Source organism: Sylvia atricapilla, chromosome 19, assembly GCF_009819655.1.
Source record: "Sylvia atricapilla isolate bSylAtr1 chromosome 19, bSylAtr1.pri, whole genome shotgun sequence".
Classification (NCBI taxonomy): Eukaryota; Metazoa; Chordata; class Aves; order Passeriformes; family Sylviidae; genus Sylvia; species Sylvia atricapilla.
In genome coordinates, this window is record NC_089158.1 from 381,304 (window position 1) to 395,660 (window position 14,357).

At 39.6% G+C, this 14,357-nt stretch overlaps 1 protein-coding gene across 3 annotated transcripts in view; it reads left to right on the forward strand.

Moving 5' to 3' along the window:
- Positions 1–14,357, forward strand: part of CDK5RAP2 (CDK5 regulatory subunit associated protein 2) — a 70,424-nt gene that overhangs the window by 13,319 nt on the left and 42,748 nt on the right. For all 3 annotated transcript variants that reach the window (XM_066332461.1, XM_066332462.1, XM_066332463.1), the window contains 3 exons: positions 5,253–5,423; positions 6,161–6,334; positions 11,847–11,944. In XM_066332461.1, the coding sequence (XP_066188558.1) occupies positions 5,253–5,423; positions 6,161–6,334; positions 11,847–11,944 (443 nt within the window). The remainder of the gene's footprint in view (positions 1–5,252; positions 5,424–6,160; positions 6,335–11,846; positions 11,945–14,357) is intronic.

The following is a 14,357-nucleotide window of genomic DNA, read 5'->3' on the forward strand; positions in this document are numbered from 1 at the left end:
GACACTTTCTAATGCAGTGTATGAAAATTGAGAAAAATCCTGGCACATAATTGCACAAAATGATATTTTAAATATAATTTTGATAGTTAAGTCCTAGAAAAAAAACCATTAACCTTTAAAAGTGATAAATAGTTACTGTTGATTCCAGTATTTCTGATAGGAGAATCTGAACATGCATGATGATGTATGTTTACATTTCTGCCATATTTTTCTTGTTGCATGTCTGTAGATTATCTTAAATTTCACTGCTTAAACTTTCTTCTAATTGTAACCTGGAGCCAAACCTCAGCCTGCTCTCTGCTCTCCTAGCAGGGTCACTGTAAAGGCTGTATATTAAATAACTTCTGCTTGTAAAAGACCCAAAGCACAGGATTAATTGATCACAGTTTAACATAAAAAATGAGGTGCTGTTCATTAATTCTGCTGCTTCATATTCTCTTGAGGGTTTTTACCTTGCTGTGGGCATTCAGATAAACGCTTCTGCTCCCAGCACCCACAGCTGATGCAACAAAGTGAACGACTAGGTTTGAAAAAAGGATGCACCTTCTGCTGAGGATTTGACACAAAACACTTCTCACCTGAATGCTTCGTCATGTGGATTTTGCTAGTCTTCCACCATTGCTTCCGCCAGAGCGGCATTTGCATAATGAGCAGAGTCCTGCTTGCATCCAGAATCTGATCTTCCTCAGTTAGGGATTAGTCTCCTGCTATATTAAATTACATAAAAGATTTAATGAGCCTGTCTTTAGTCACTGGATGTTTTGGTTCCATTATTAAATAAGGACCTCAATAAAGCAGGGAGACGTGGAACTGCTCCTCCTGCACTATTCCTTAAAACCAGCAGAGGGGTCTCCTTATCAACAAATAAATTAAGTTCCTCTCTCCTTCCTACTCCAAATTTAACGCATTTTTGTTTGATTGTCAACTGTGGTTTGGCTGCCATCACAAAATCTCTTATCTTTGGTGTGCTTTGAGATTTCTTCAGAGTGTTGAGGTTAAGGAGAGTGAGAACAGATCACTGCTGTCAGTAAAGCAGCCCCAAAGAACATTTATTGATCTGAAGTATTTCATATTTAACTGTCTTCTCTATTCAGATTTTTTTTTTCATCTTTCAGGGCAGCTAGGATATAACTGTACAGGAAAGACAGGAAAAATAGGACTGAGTAGGGAGTTGCCAGGGGTTTCAAACTTAGCTGGATTACAGAAGCCCTATTTGACTCCGTTATGTCCAGGTTTTTCATGTAGATGATGAGCACCTTGGGGAAAAGCATTCCTGCCAAAAGTTGAGCAATCTTACAAAAATTATATGCCTAACCTGTTTCCTACTCCTTGCAGAACAGCTGCTTCAATTTCAGAGCTGCAAGTACATTGGATAGAACCACATTGCCTGTGAAGTGTTGCCCATTAAGTAGTAGATATGTGGGAGTTAAACAATATGCTGTGAGATTTTGCTCTTTGACAAATAGGAAACTGCTTCAGTGATCTGCTGCAAACTTTTAAGAGACAGCCTTAAAAACTTGGTTCTATTTATGCTCCAAGATGCCTATTTATCAGTGTTTCTATTTTGTTAGAATAAAGTTAGCAAAAAAGTGTATAAACTGTAGAAAACGCCTTCAGTGTCTGTAATGAGCTGCTGCCCTAGCTCTTCGCTCATTCACAGGGAAATTTGCAGTGGCTTTTCATATATTGTAATTGGGATAGTGCTAATTTTTGCATATATTCATTAAAAAACCCCAAACACCCCAGCAAACAATCCCCTAAAATGTATTTCTTGGCCTGCTGTAAACCCAGTTTGTGTGGACATGAATTGGGCATTACTGTCCTGGAAGGGGAGAAGATGGAAGTAAATCAAATAAGACCTACACGTGAGCTGATCATCCAGATTACAGACTCTGTCAAATATTTGGAGTTTAGATGTTCTTGAACCATATTCCTGCCTCAGAGTGGGCAACTTTATAAGGTATCTGAAAGGGCTTTTAAAAGCTCTTCCAGTTCTGTGCTTTCCAAAAGCTGTTGTTAAGCATCACTGTCAAGATGCTCTTAAACATCACTTAAAGCTCTTTGGAACAAGAAACCTTGGACTTTTATTTTTACACACTATTGGTGAGGAATGAACATCTCATGCTTGATATTGTTCATGGCTATCATGTTACTGTGCTTGTAAAAGGAATGGAGTGCTTCTTCCTGGAGAAGTTTGTTCAAATTTACATGATTAAACACTTCACACATCCATTGTCTCTCCAGGCCTAAATGTAGACGCTTAAAGTGTATTTACTAGATATTCATATTTGATCAGTTGGTTGGGGAAATGCAGAATAACTCATTAGGCAGAATGTGTTATTTAGTCTTCCTACCTGTAGTTTAGCCTGAGAGGAAGGTTTTAGAGCTTCACAACTTAATTATTCACTAAACTGGTTTTCATCTGGCAAGAAGGGGGAGGCATCTGCTCCAGTCTTCTATATTACAGTGTTTCATTTTTCTTAGTTCAGCTATCATTAATCATAGGAAGGTCTCTTAGGGAAAAGTTTGGCAGAGAGAATTGCAAAGTTTATGCTCTGAGAGCTGTAGGTACTGTATTACCCTTGCAAGTCAATGTATAGAAACCAATGGATTTTCTCCCAGACAATCTGAGTGGTCAGTGAGTTCAAGCAACCTGCTAGAGTGATGGATAGTTTGGTGTGTTACAGAATTCCAGCTTATGTAAAGAAGGTAATTTTCAGTCTCATCTCTAGCTTGCCTTGGGAAGGATTTAGGGAGTTCTGGGGGCAGAAATAGTAAAAGCAAAGCTATGTGCAAATTACAAATCTCACACAGGCAGTTTTACTTTTTTCTACAATTGCATTCCTTGTCAGTCCAACCCTTTCCATAAACCTGACCGTTGCACAGTTCTGCTGTTTTAAGGCAGAAACCTGGTTTCTGCACCTGACAGGTGGCAGCACGAGCAGGGCTGAGATAACAGGTGGAGTACATCTGTTGCAGCAGCACCTTCCTAACTCTGCATGTCTCTCTCTGCTTATGACTTTGTGACTCTTAATCAGTGTTGGTCACTTGAAGTCACAGGCCAGATGAAAAGTCCTCTGAACTTTAATTACAGGTGATACGTCAGTTAAAGCCACTCAGTAGTATGATAGTATAAAAATAGCATTTCAAAAAGCCAAGGAGTGACCTTTGCAGTACAGGGAATGTGATAACACTGCTGTTGATCCTTTGCTTCCAATTCCTGTGCTGTGTGGGAATAGGCTTAATGTGACCCACTTGAAGAGCTCCACAACATGAAGCCAAAAGCCTTTGCAATTATCTGAGCTTGCACTACTTCCCACTGCAGTTTGTATTTATAGGCAGCAGTTAGGGAAAAACAGGAACATATTGGAGAGTTTGGGTATCTAGACAAAACTTGGACCTGATTCTGCTGTTCTTCAGTTTTCTTAGTCAAGCAAGTAGTTCTTTTGCTCCTGAAAAAAGTTAGTTGTAGGACTGAAGGTCGAGGTGTAATCATTCTTTGAATAGCATTTGCGGGGGTTTTGAGAGCTGTTAGGTGTTTCTTAACTGAATCCTAGGGATGAAGCTGAAGAAAGTAAACCAAAAGGCTTTGTAAATGACATTTTGCATTTAATATGCAAAATAAACAGAAATAAAACACTGAAGTATTAAAGTGATGTTGAAGATTTGATGTGATCTGCGTGAAGCAAGGTAATTAAGTCAAGAAGAGGACATAAAACAGTTTGTAAAGAGACTGCAATTAAAATGTCACTAGTGCTTTTTCTTTGGACTTAGAATAAGAAACAATCATTACATTTCAAATCTCTGTGGAGGTAAAAGTAAAGTTTATAGCTTTATAGCTTTAGTATATAAAGTTTATATATTACCATATATGCAAACTATTTAAAGAGCTCATGCTACTTCACAAATTTGTTCTTTTGGGGAATAAATAGCATTTATTTGAGGGTGTAGCCTGTGTTACCTGGTTCTTTGGGTCTGAACAGAAGTTTAGCTAGTATAAAGTCTCATGTAAGTTTTAATTGCTTAATTTTAGACAACAGTTCCTATGTTACAGGTTTCTACCTCTCTTTTTTCCACGCAGTCTGTGCAGTAGAGGTGGAGGAAGAGTTTATAAAATGAGGCTGGTGTCTATGCAAGCTTTGGCTCCCTCAAATGACAGTGTTGAAAATTCCCAACAAGCCAGCAAAAATGTTGGAAGTGACATGGAACAGTGGTGGTGGGAGAGAAGGTAGAAGGACAGAGAAGCCATGTTGGAAACTTTTCTACTGCCCTGTGCTCTTAAATAATTTCCACTCCAACTGTGAGCTGACTCTAAATTCCATGCTAATAATCTCATATTTTCATATAGACGTAGTGATTGTTCTGGTTCCTAGCAGAATGGAAGGAATAGGAATTGTCTGATGTTACTTCTTGGAACCCAAGGCTTTGTCAGGTGGCCAGACTTTGGAACTTCACAGAGCAAGAAGTGGATTTTCAGCTGGAGTGGGACAGGATCTCCAGTGTTGCAGAGAAGAGCTGTGATTGTGGTGCAGCCCAGGAGCTGCTGCTCTTACATGGCATCATTCCATGTTGGTCTTAATAACATGGAATCCTTGGGACTTGCTGCTGTGTAGAAGCTGTTGAAAGAGATTGTTCCTATGGTTTAGGAGCAGAATGGACAAGGAGCATATATTTCTCTGATGGGAAGCTAAGATGTGGAGGTAATGCAGCTAATCTTGGAGCTACAGGAAGTAATTAACAGAGCCAGAGTCAAGCTCAAGTTCTGTTCATCCCTTCTGATCATGAGGCTGACCTGGGTGGTCATTTGGAGTTTGTTTTCTTGTCAAAGGAAAAAAGTTTTAACATTTCTGGCCTTTTGTTTGATGCCAAAGTAACCAGTGTGCAACAATTTTCATGGTATGATGAGAAAAAAGGCAAATGACAAACTGAATCACCTGTAAGCAATTTTCTCCTATTTTTAGGCAGGGAGTAAATTGACTCTGAAGTGAATGTACATTCTGACAACATCTATGTACATAATATTCCCAACAGCCTTGGAGCCCAGCCATTCTGTATGAAAAGCATTTACATAACAACCTAGATTTTTGGAAGAAAATACTGACATCTTATCTGAGAGTTATTCTTTCTTTAATTGTATTCATTGGTACCAAGAGAAACTGCCTTCAGTACATTCTTCAGTGATAATGTGGGTTGTTAGTCTTAAACTTTCTTTAAAGTTGATTTGCTGCATATCGGTTTCATTTTTTTTGTAGGACCTTAGAAATCAACTAGAGAAATTACATGGTGAAATGACTGAGAAAGAAAAAGCAGTTGAACACCATTACAATATTCTTTTGAGTGAAAGCAATCAGAAGCTGCAGAGCCAAGAACTTGTTATAAGGCAGCTGACAGACAGTGTCAATCACAAGGATCTGCTGCTTGAGGTAGGTAGACTTATTCTGAAATGAAAAAGGGAAAGTTATCATTTGAGTTTGTATGGGGAATTATTACAAAATCACGTTTATATTTGGAGTTATTGTTGATTTTGATGATAATCCTTCACTTCTCATAATACTGTAGTTGCAGAACAGACCTATAATTACAGAGTGTGTGGCATTCACCAGGATTTCTTGTTAGGGTTTTGTGAAGCATGTGGACAGAGGGGGAAGAAAGCTTTACTAATACTTACGTAGGATTATCAGTGTTGTAAAAGCTCTGAAGAGCTCATGATTTTCAGTTTATTGTGCAGAAAGTGGAAGCTGAGGAATAGGTATAGATACTGAAATATTTTATCTTCGTTTCTGGGAGCCCCAAATGACTCGTATGAGAGTGTTCCTGCCTGAATGGTAACAGGCCCTTGCTCAGTTTTCACACAATAAAAAAAGTAATTATGGTATTCAGCCAGCAATGCAGAGAGTTGGAGTTGCTCTGTAACTGGAGACAAAGGTGCATCCTTTGACTTCCTTTTTTAATACTGAAAAGGTTGCATAGGTGGGGAAAGCTTCTGTGTATCTTTTGGTTTTGCTTCTGGTGTCTTAAATTGAGCTCTTTATGCAAGGTGTGTAAAATAACATGTTCCAGGTCACTCTTGGATATTCTCCTGAATTCTGTTAGGTTTTGTATTTTGCAGTTTAAAATTAGAGTAAATTTTGTAGAACTGCTTGTTTTCTTTTTTTTTTAGAGACTTAGTGGAACAGTTAAAGAAAAGGATGCAGAACTGCAGGAGCTCCAGAATAAGTGCAAGAACCTTCTAAGAACTAATGAAGAACTTGAACTGAAAAATGAGGGCTTAGTAAAGGAGAAATGTGCTGCACAGACTGAGCAGTCAATTATCAAGATAGTCAGAGAGCTGGAGGTGAGTTTTGTATAACTGATGATTTGCAGATAAGTACCTCGACTTCAAATTGAGGAGAATTTTGACTTAGGCCTCAAAGCTGTGGACTGGTAGATGTTGTAATTCACCATGTGTTGTGCTCTGAATTTATGTGGCCATCACTAAATTGCCTACTTTTGAGAAAGTGTGTAAGATGTTTTGCCTGCCATAGAGAGGTGGATGTTTTTTGGTGGTTAGGGCAGACATAATTAACTGAGTGGGAGGATATCTGCATTTCTGGTGAGAAGTGCAGAGAAGAGTATTTGTACTTTGGGTAGATAAGGGGAAAGGTTGCACAGAACTGGTGACCACAGGAGATAACAGGATGTGAGAATAAATACAGGTAGGAGTGAAAATATGTCCAGGGCAAGAAGAAAACTGATCTAAAGCAAAGAAGAACTTGTACAGAAATATATATATGTATATTTAAAAAGGATGAGCAATATGTGCCCATTATTTTATTTGATACCGTGATTTGAAAAGACTTGTACCTGAATTGAGAGGTCAAAATTCAAAATTTTAGTTTTAGAAGTACTTCCTTCTCTCTTTACCCTCCATTCTGTTCTAGCAAAAATAAGTCAGGTACTGGTAAATTTTTGAATCACTCCCTGACTGCATCAGTGCATCATGATGTACAGATTATTCAACAAATATGCTGCTTTTGAAGGTACATTTGTACATTTCTTGACTCTTTTTGTGCTGCTTGCAGCCTGGTGTGTCAAGGTTTCTAAAAGCATCAGGCAAAGTAAAAATAATTAGACTGGTACAGAGTAATGGTGGAGAAAGCTTTTTCATTTCTTTAATAACATGTCAGTCATTAACGAGATTTTCTCAAGGAAGCTCAAAATAAAGGGAGCCAATGGCAAAGGAAACATAAGTGCATTCTGAGCAGTCTGGTGGTGAGATGATGGATGTGATGGGCACTATAATTAACCATGGGAGAGACAAGGGCATGTGGAGTCCTGGTTATGTGACCAGCTCAGAGAAAAGGAGCTGCAGCCCTGTTTGCTTGGGTAGCTGTGGGGGTTTATCCCAGTGCACGTGAGTGTGCGGACAGAGAAAATGGTCTGGGAAAGGCTGGGGAGAAATCCCACCTCTGCACAGCAGACTGCAGTGCATGCACATAACTTCTGTCACGAAGGGGCTCGGGATGGAAATGACATGGAATTAATGGAAATCAAACACTGAGTTGCCTGTGTAGCGCTGGCTCTGTTCAGGTGGATAACCAGGGGCAGGAGCAGTGGCAGGCAGTGCACGGTAATCACCCAGAGCCACCTTCTAATCACAGCCCATTCTCTGCTGCTGGTGCACTGAGAGACTGAACAATCGCCAATCACAGTCCATTGTCCTCTCAGCTGAGCCTCTGTGTCACGTATCTCCTGTAAGGAGCCACTTGGGCATGTTAATCACCAGTTTTTTGGACACATTATCCAGAGCTCTGCTCTCATTGGCTGCCTGGCACTCTGGGATGGCCACTGCTGGATCCTCCCCACCAGAGGGGACAGAAACTGGGCTCTTAAGCCTCACTGATCTTTTAAAGTTGAAGAAATTTATTGGAGAGATACAGAACTTCTCTCTCTTTCAGCATATTTTTGTACTTTATTTTAATGTAATGATAAATTTTAAAGCAACCAACACCCAAGCTCTGCTGGGTGTAGCTGCATCCGTGGACGGCAGGGACCAGGAACTCTGCAGACCTGAGATCAGAAGAAACACGTGGTTTTATTGCAAGGGTGGTGGGTAAAGAGGGCTGCTTTCAGCCACCAGCCTCGGCTGAAGGGAAGCCCCAAAGAGAGAGGGGGAGAGACGGGGGATGAGGTGAGGGAGGTACAAAGCTAAGAGGGGTAAGAGAGGTAAGAAGAGTGCCGGGGTCAGGGCGGTAGGATAGAGGGAGGTGGAAGAAGCAGAGGGAGAGAGCGGGCAAGAGAAGGGGTGAAGAGGCAAGAGGAAAAAAGAGCGAGAAGAGAAGAGCAAAGAGAAGGGGCAAGAGCAAAAGAGGTAAAAGAGGAGAAGAGAGGAGGCGAAGAGAGAGAGCAAGGACCTTGTTCCAACACATTAAATCTCCTTTTGTGATGAATATTCTAATTTACAGTGACAAACCAGCGCAAGATACCAAACCTGCAAACTTTGCATGCAGCCTATGAGAACTACTAAATTACCGTATTGTCCTATATTCTAAACTCTAAAGACTACTCTTCTTACCTACTTTTTCCTTGATGCCTTGGCAGGGTGGAGATGGACTGCATTCTTGCATCCTTTTGTTTTCTGTCTTTCAACCTATCTCCAGTTAATCACCGTCTTCCTGCTGCCATGCTCACATCTCAAAGCTGGCCTTCATTTCTATTTCACTCACAGGTTTTATATCTCTAGTATTTCTTACCAGACAATCATATCCATAAGCCCTTCTTGGCCCATCTTTCCCAACAGCTGGGTGCCTTGACCAGGCCAGGAAAGATAAATTACAGGTTCTAATTTTGGAGTTTGGATTTTTGAGCCGCTGTCATGGTCTAAAGAGAGTGAGCGAGGGCATTGATAATTAGGGGAGTCTGGCAACTTCTGACTCTGGTGTCTGAAGTCTCAGAGTTAAATGTGTTTTACAGACAAGGAATTTAGGAGTCAGAAGAAATTACCCAATTCTAGTGAAGGATGAATGGATGGATCAGTGAGGAGATATAGCTAATATCCTTCTCTCAGTCTTTTGTCCTTTAACCCTCAGAGATTTTGAAATGATCCTGAGGGTTGTTGGAAGCATGAGAACAGTTCAGTGCGGCAAACTGGGTATTCTTGTGACATTGCCAATAAGTTATTTATTGTGGAGGTATAAACCTTTCACTTCCATTGCTCCCAGTCTGAGGAACTTCTAATGAAAATAGGTTATGTTTTCCACCACTGCTGCTTAGCAATAGTATTTCAGGCTCAAATATAGACTTTAACGTATTAGATTGCCTCCTTTCATGGGAATATAAATCTTTCACTGCAGTATGGTCCTGGATGTCTTGCAGCTATCTCCTCTAACACATTTTCCCTCACACCATGTGTCAAGAGGTTTAATGTTTCATTAACTCCCACAGCATTAGAGTCTATTTAAGTTACAGAGCTGCCTTATGTTTTGTGTACCATCGGGGAGTTGATTGAAGTAATTCACTCCTACGCGTTATTTAGAAATGACAGTAATAATGTACAAAAAAAAAAGGGATGTTCATGCTGCATCTTCTCATCCTTATTATTCGTGAAAGATTCTGAAAAAAATTAGGAACACTTCCTCATGATTTTGCTAACGTTTACCTAGGTAGTTGAATTTGGAATTTAATAATTTGCGTATGGCCTGTGACATTTGGAATTAAGAAACAGCTCATGTCTCCTTTTAGGCAGAAAGAGTTGGGAGGATGTCATGAGCTTACTGAGATGTTGGTACAAATGGAGAACTAACATGGGAATCCTAAAAGGAACAGGGAAGTGGAACAGGGTTTGTGTGTGGTGCTGCTTTGTTCATGCAGCAGCCATTCCTTCCCTCATTTGTGCTCCCTAACTCTGCACAATGACATTGCTCTGCCAGGGCTTCAGAAAGAGCTTAATTAGGATAGAGTTCTGCAGTGCCTTCAGTAATAATTCCAAGGTTGTATCAGACATATGGAGGAGTTCACTAGAACTTTTAACAGACTGTGAAACAACTAAATTAAGTGAAAAGATTAATGTTTTTCCTGTTGCTTTCTACGTCATTGGTCAGTGTTTGGTTGTGATCAAACTTTTCCAACTTAAATTACAACCCATGTATTTCCTGTTTAATGACTTCTTGAAAGGCCGAGATTCTAGCACACTGACAAGACTCCTTAATTCAGGCTGCAAGATATACTTTTAAACATTTTTTTCATGAGATTATTTTATTACTGGCCTCTGGATCACCCACCTCCATCTGTTTTTGTGTTTCTCTGTGCTCAGTCAGCAGCTTTGCTGGGAGCTCCTCTACTGCTCATCTAGATAATAAATTCTGTGTGAAGCTCGGGATTTTGCACTTTGATACAGAACAGTACTTAATGTCTAAATTACACTAAACCTGGAGATGTCTCCTAGATGCAGCCTTTAGGTGGCAGCTGAACATGGAGCACGTGTCCAAGGGCAAGATCACTTCTTCAAAGACTCTGAAGCATCAGAGGTAGAAGCTGCAGCAGGACCTGCCAGGCAGCTTACCTTAACTGCAGTCATCTGATCACAGCTTGATTACACTTGCAAAATATTATTTAACATATTTGCTGACATATTGTGAAGTAAGAGTGTAAATAATTAAAAGTAAACACAGGTTATCCTTGCTTTTGTGCAGTTTACTTTGCAGAACACTGATTTGTTCGAATTAACAGTCTTTGCATCTTTAGTGTGAATTAACGAGATTCTGTTGTAGCTGAATTTTTTTTGGTTGCTATTTCTTCCTTAGGAATTGCAGTTGGAATAATAACAGCTGCTTAAAACTCCTGGGTGTAGGTTTCTTCCTTGTTAATGATCTGTTCACTAATGATTTCTCTTAAGAGTTCTCTTAGCTGAAATTCCCCCTTAGCTGTGGCACCTTTTTTATTCCTCCTTTGAGTTTTCAGTCAAAATAGAAAAGAGAGAGAACCAAAAATTCTTTAACAGAGGCAGAATTTGTGCCTGATAGTAATACATCTAAATTTGTTGTAATATTCCAGTTATTTTCTCTTTAGAAATGGTGGATATCTGAGATACTTTTACATAGTAAGTGCAAGAAAATACTCCATTAAATAGCTGCATTTTTGCTTCCTGTTGAAAAAGTGACTCTCTGGTTGTTTTGGAGTGAAAAAAGTCTGGGGAAATTAGTGGTTCCTTACTAAGAATGTACTCTGAGAGTTTATGTTTATTGTTATAATAATAATATCATATGAGCAAGACTGCAGATAAACCATTTTCTTTTCCTCACAGGAGTGAAGCAGCAGCTTGTAGTGTGCAGGAAACTGTGACTTAAGGAGTGTCTGATATGTTCATCCTTTATTGGGGGCTCAGTATCATCCTTGTTTTTCAGAGATGGAACAGAATTCGCTGGATCTCCTCACCCCAAAAAAAGCCAACTTTAGCCAGAACACAAAGAGGAATTGTGCTAAAATGTGTGCTTGAAGCTTTGGCTTGTTTGCTCTCTCTTCCCTTCCTCTGGAGCAGCTGCCTGCCAGCTTGTTCCTGGTTGTTGGCATCTGGGAGTGAGAGTGCTTTCACTGGGGATGGGGGACACTTCTGAGGCTGTGAGAATAATGCTGAAACACTGTTCAGGTGTGATTCACTCAGGGTGGGTACACAGTGAAACAGTCTTTGCCTCCCTCCAATAACAGCCGTATTTCAGGACAGTGAATGGTTCTCAGATCCATGGGGACATTGGTGATCCTGTTCAGAAAACTGGGATTTCAGCTTCTTTCACAAATGCTTCAGGACATCAGCACACACATGGTCACAGACATGAAAATTGAGTTAAGTGCAGTATGTTCTTTTAATTTAGGAAAATAAAGAAGCTGAATATGAGAAGCTGATCCTTGCTTTAAGGAAAGAACAGAATATTTATTCTACGCTAGTGAAGACCTTCAAGGAGTCAGATAGGTAAGTGCTTCTGGTTTTGGGGGATAATCTGAACTCACAGGGCAAAAGGCAGAAGTTGTGAAAAAAAAGTGCAGCTTGACTGGATATTAGTTTGTTCTGGCCAATCGTTTATAAACCCTCTGTAGTAGTCTCTAAAGAGAAGTATTTATGTAGGTGAGTTTCTATTATCCAAATTACTTAAATGTTTCTGAAAAGGTTTCTTTCTAGATTGGAATCTCAAATGAACCCTATTTCCATTTAGGCACCAAAGTAAGCAGCTGCATTTTCCCATACTTAGGTCTTGTGTTTTGGTATGTAGGAATAAAACCAAATTGCAGAGAACTTCTGGGCACTGGACAATTTGCCATTGTTTACTCCTGCAATACAGATAATGCTTATCTTAAAAGTGACACTGTGAGAATATAATTATGCAAGATTTGAAAGACGGTTAAACAAAACAGAATAATGAAGTTTATGTAGTACACTTTCAGAGCAAAGCATTGAAAAGGGTGGCAGGAGCAAGTGGTTTTTAACCTTTTAAAATCAAAGAACACAACAATTCAGAAATCTGCATTCTACTCTGTATCCTGTTATTGCTTGGCAGTAGAGGAGGAGACATTATGATAAAATAAAGAAAATTCTTAGTCTGCAGACAAATGAAATTTAAGTATTTTATAAAAAATGTACTGTTGCAATTGCAAATTTCCTATTTAAGTATTTAAAACATATGACAGCCAGCTCCTGAAAGCAATGGCTTATACCTGCCAGCTTTGGGAGAATGTTTATTTATATTTTGCTGTTGGTTTATAGACCACTGTAGTTTGGAAACCATGAAGAGAAGTAGCACTAGAGTAGATGAGATCTGTGAGTTCAGCACTCAGCAGCAATGCCAGCTTGTGCTTGGCCACAGGTCAGGTTCTGCTTTAGACACTAGAGAAAATACTAGTGAAAAATAATGCTAGCAGTGAGATTCTGGAGATTATTTCTGATTTAATATGAAGAGTGGCACCTGACAGTGGCTCCTGCTCTGTGGGCCAGGAGAGGCTCCACATTCTGCATAGCAATGACAACAAAGCAGTGTGGCTCTGAAACTGGCTTTTCTTAAATGTCTTTCAAATAAGGAAACTCAGAACTTCAGGTGTAATCACTGGGCTTTTGCAATGAAGTGCTGTAGGATCAGGGTCATTAATCCTGCTTCCCTGATGTCGGATTTTGGAATGCGTGGAGCAGTCAGTGCCTGTTGTGCCACAATAGCAGAGGATGAACAGTGAACTGGGGCTTGGACCTACTCTTACTCCTCCATCTCCCAGTTTGGAGGGCCAGAAACGTGCTGGAAACTTCATCAAGACTTGAATCTCAAACTTCTGGGGAATGGGTAAACAAGCCCTGCAGGTACACAGATGAGGAAGCTGGGTTTAATTGCCATCAGCAGTGACAAGGATTTTAGGCAAACATCTGTTTTCTTACTGACATCTTTTACGCATTATTTATTTTAAGTAACCTGGGTGGTTATTTTTTAAATGAGCAACTGGATGTCAGGACCAAGATATTCCTACTCTCTCCAAGAGGGGAATCAGTGCTTGTTGTTAAAAAATCTTTAACTCAAGAAAAGGAGAAAATGTGCTTTCCTGGCTTCTAGTCATGTGTTGGTTTGGTTTTACTCTTGATCTTTTTTTGCTGAGCATTTAAGAGAGCTCTCTCTTCAAGGAAGCTCTTGTATGAGGAAGAATTGGTTAAAACAGTTTCTTGTGCAGGAACCTCTGACAGCAGCACACTTGTCAGGAGACAGACTGAGCTTACAGCTAGCCTTTTAATTAATGTGCATCTGCAATACTCTGTTATTCTCATGCAAGTATGATGTGCTCTGTGTTCCTATAGAGTCTCCCATCAGGTGGATTGAAATTTTTTTAAAGATCCCTGAATTCTCTGTCATTTAGTGCAGTGGCTTGGAAATTCTGCAGCAGCTTAATTGATCTTTAAACCCTAAGTGAAGTAAATGTGAAAATAAATTATACAAAGAGTTCAGTAACACTCTCTTATTTATTTTTTATTAAATCAAATTTATTTCATTTTATTACAGTTTCAGGTTGGTTTATCTTCAGCACCTGAATCTTTTTACAGATTGATTGGAACTGCCTTGTTGATGTAGTTGATGTGGGGAAGATGCAGCAAGGGGCAGCTCATTCTGGGACCTGAGGGGTAGCTGATGCTGAAGAGCTTCAGTAGCAAAGTTGCTTAAAAAAATTAATTCACTTTGACAAATTATAAATTTTAAGTTTGGACATATGTGCCCCATTGTGGTTATTGAGACAACTGGGACAATTTAGAACTCAAGAGGTCTTTTTACAGACTGTGGATAAATGAAGAAATAAAACATTTAGTTGTGTCTGGGACCTATTTTCAGTGAAATAGGATGTTTTGATATTTTTTTAAG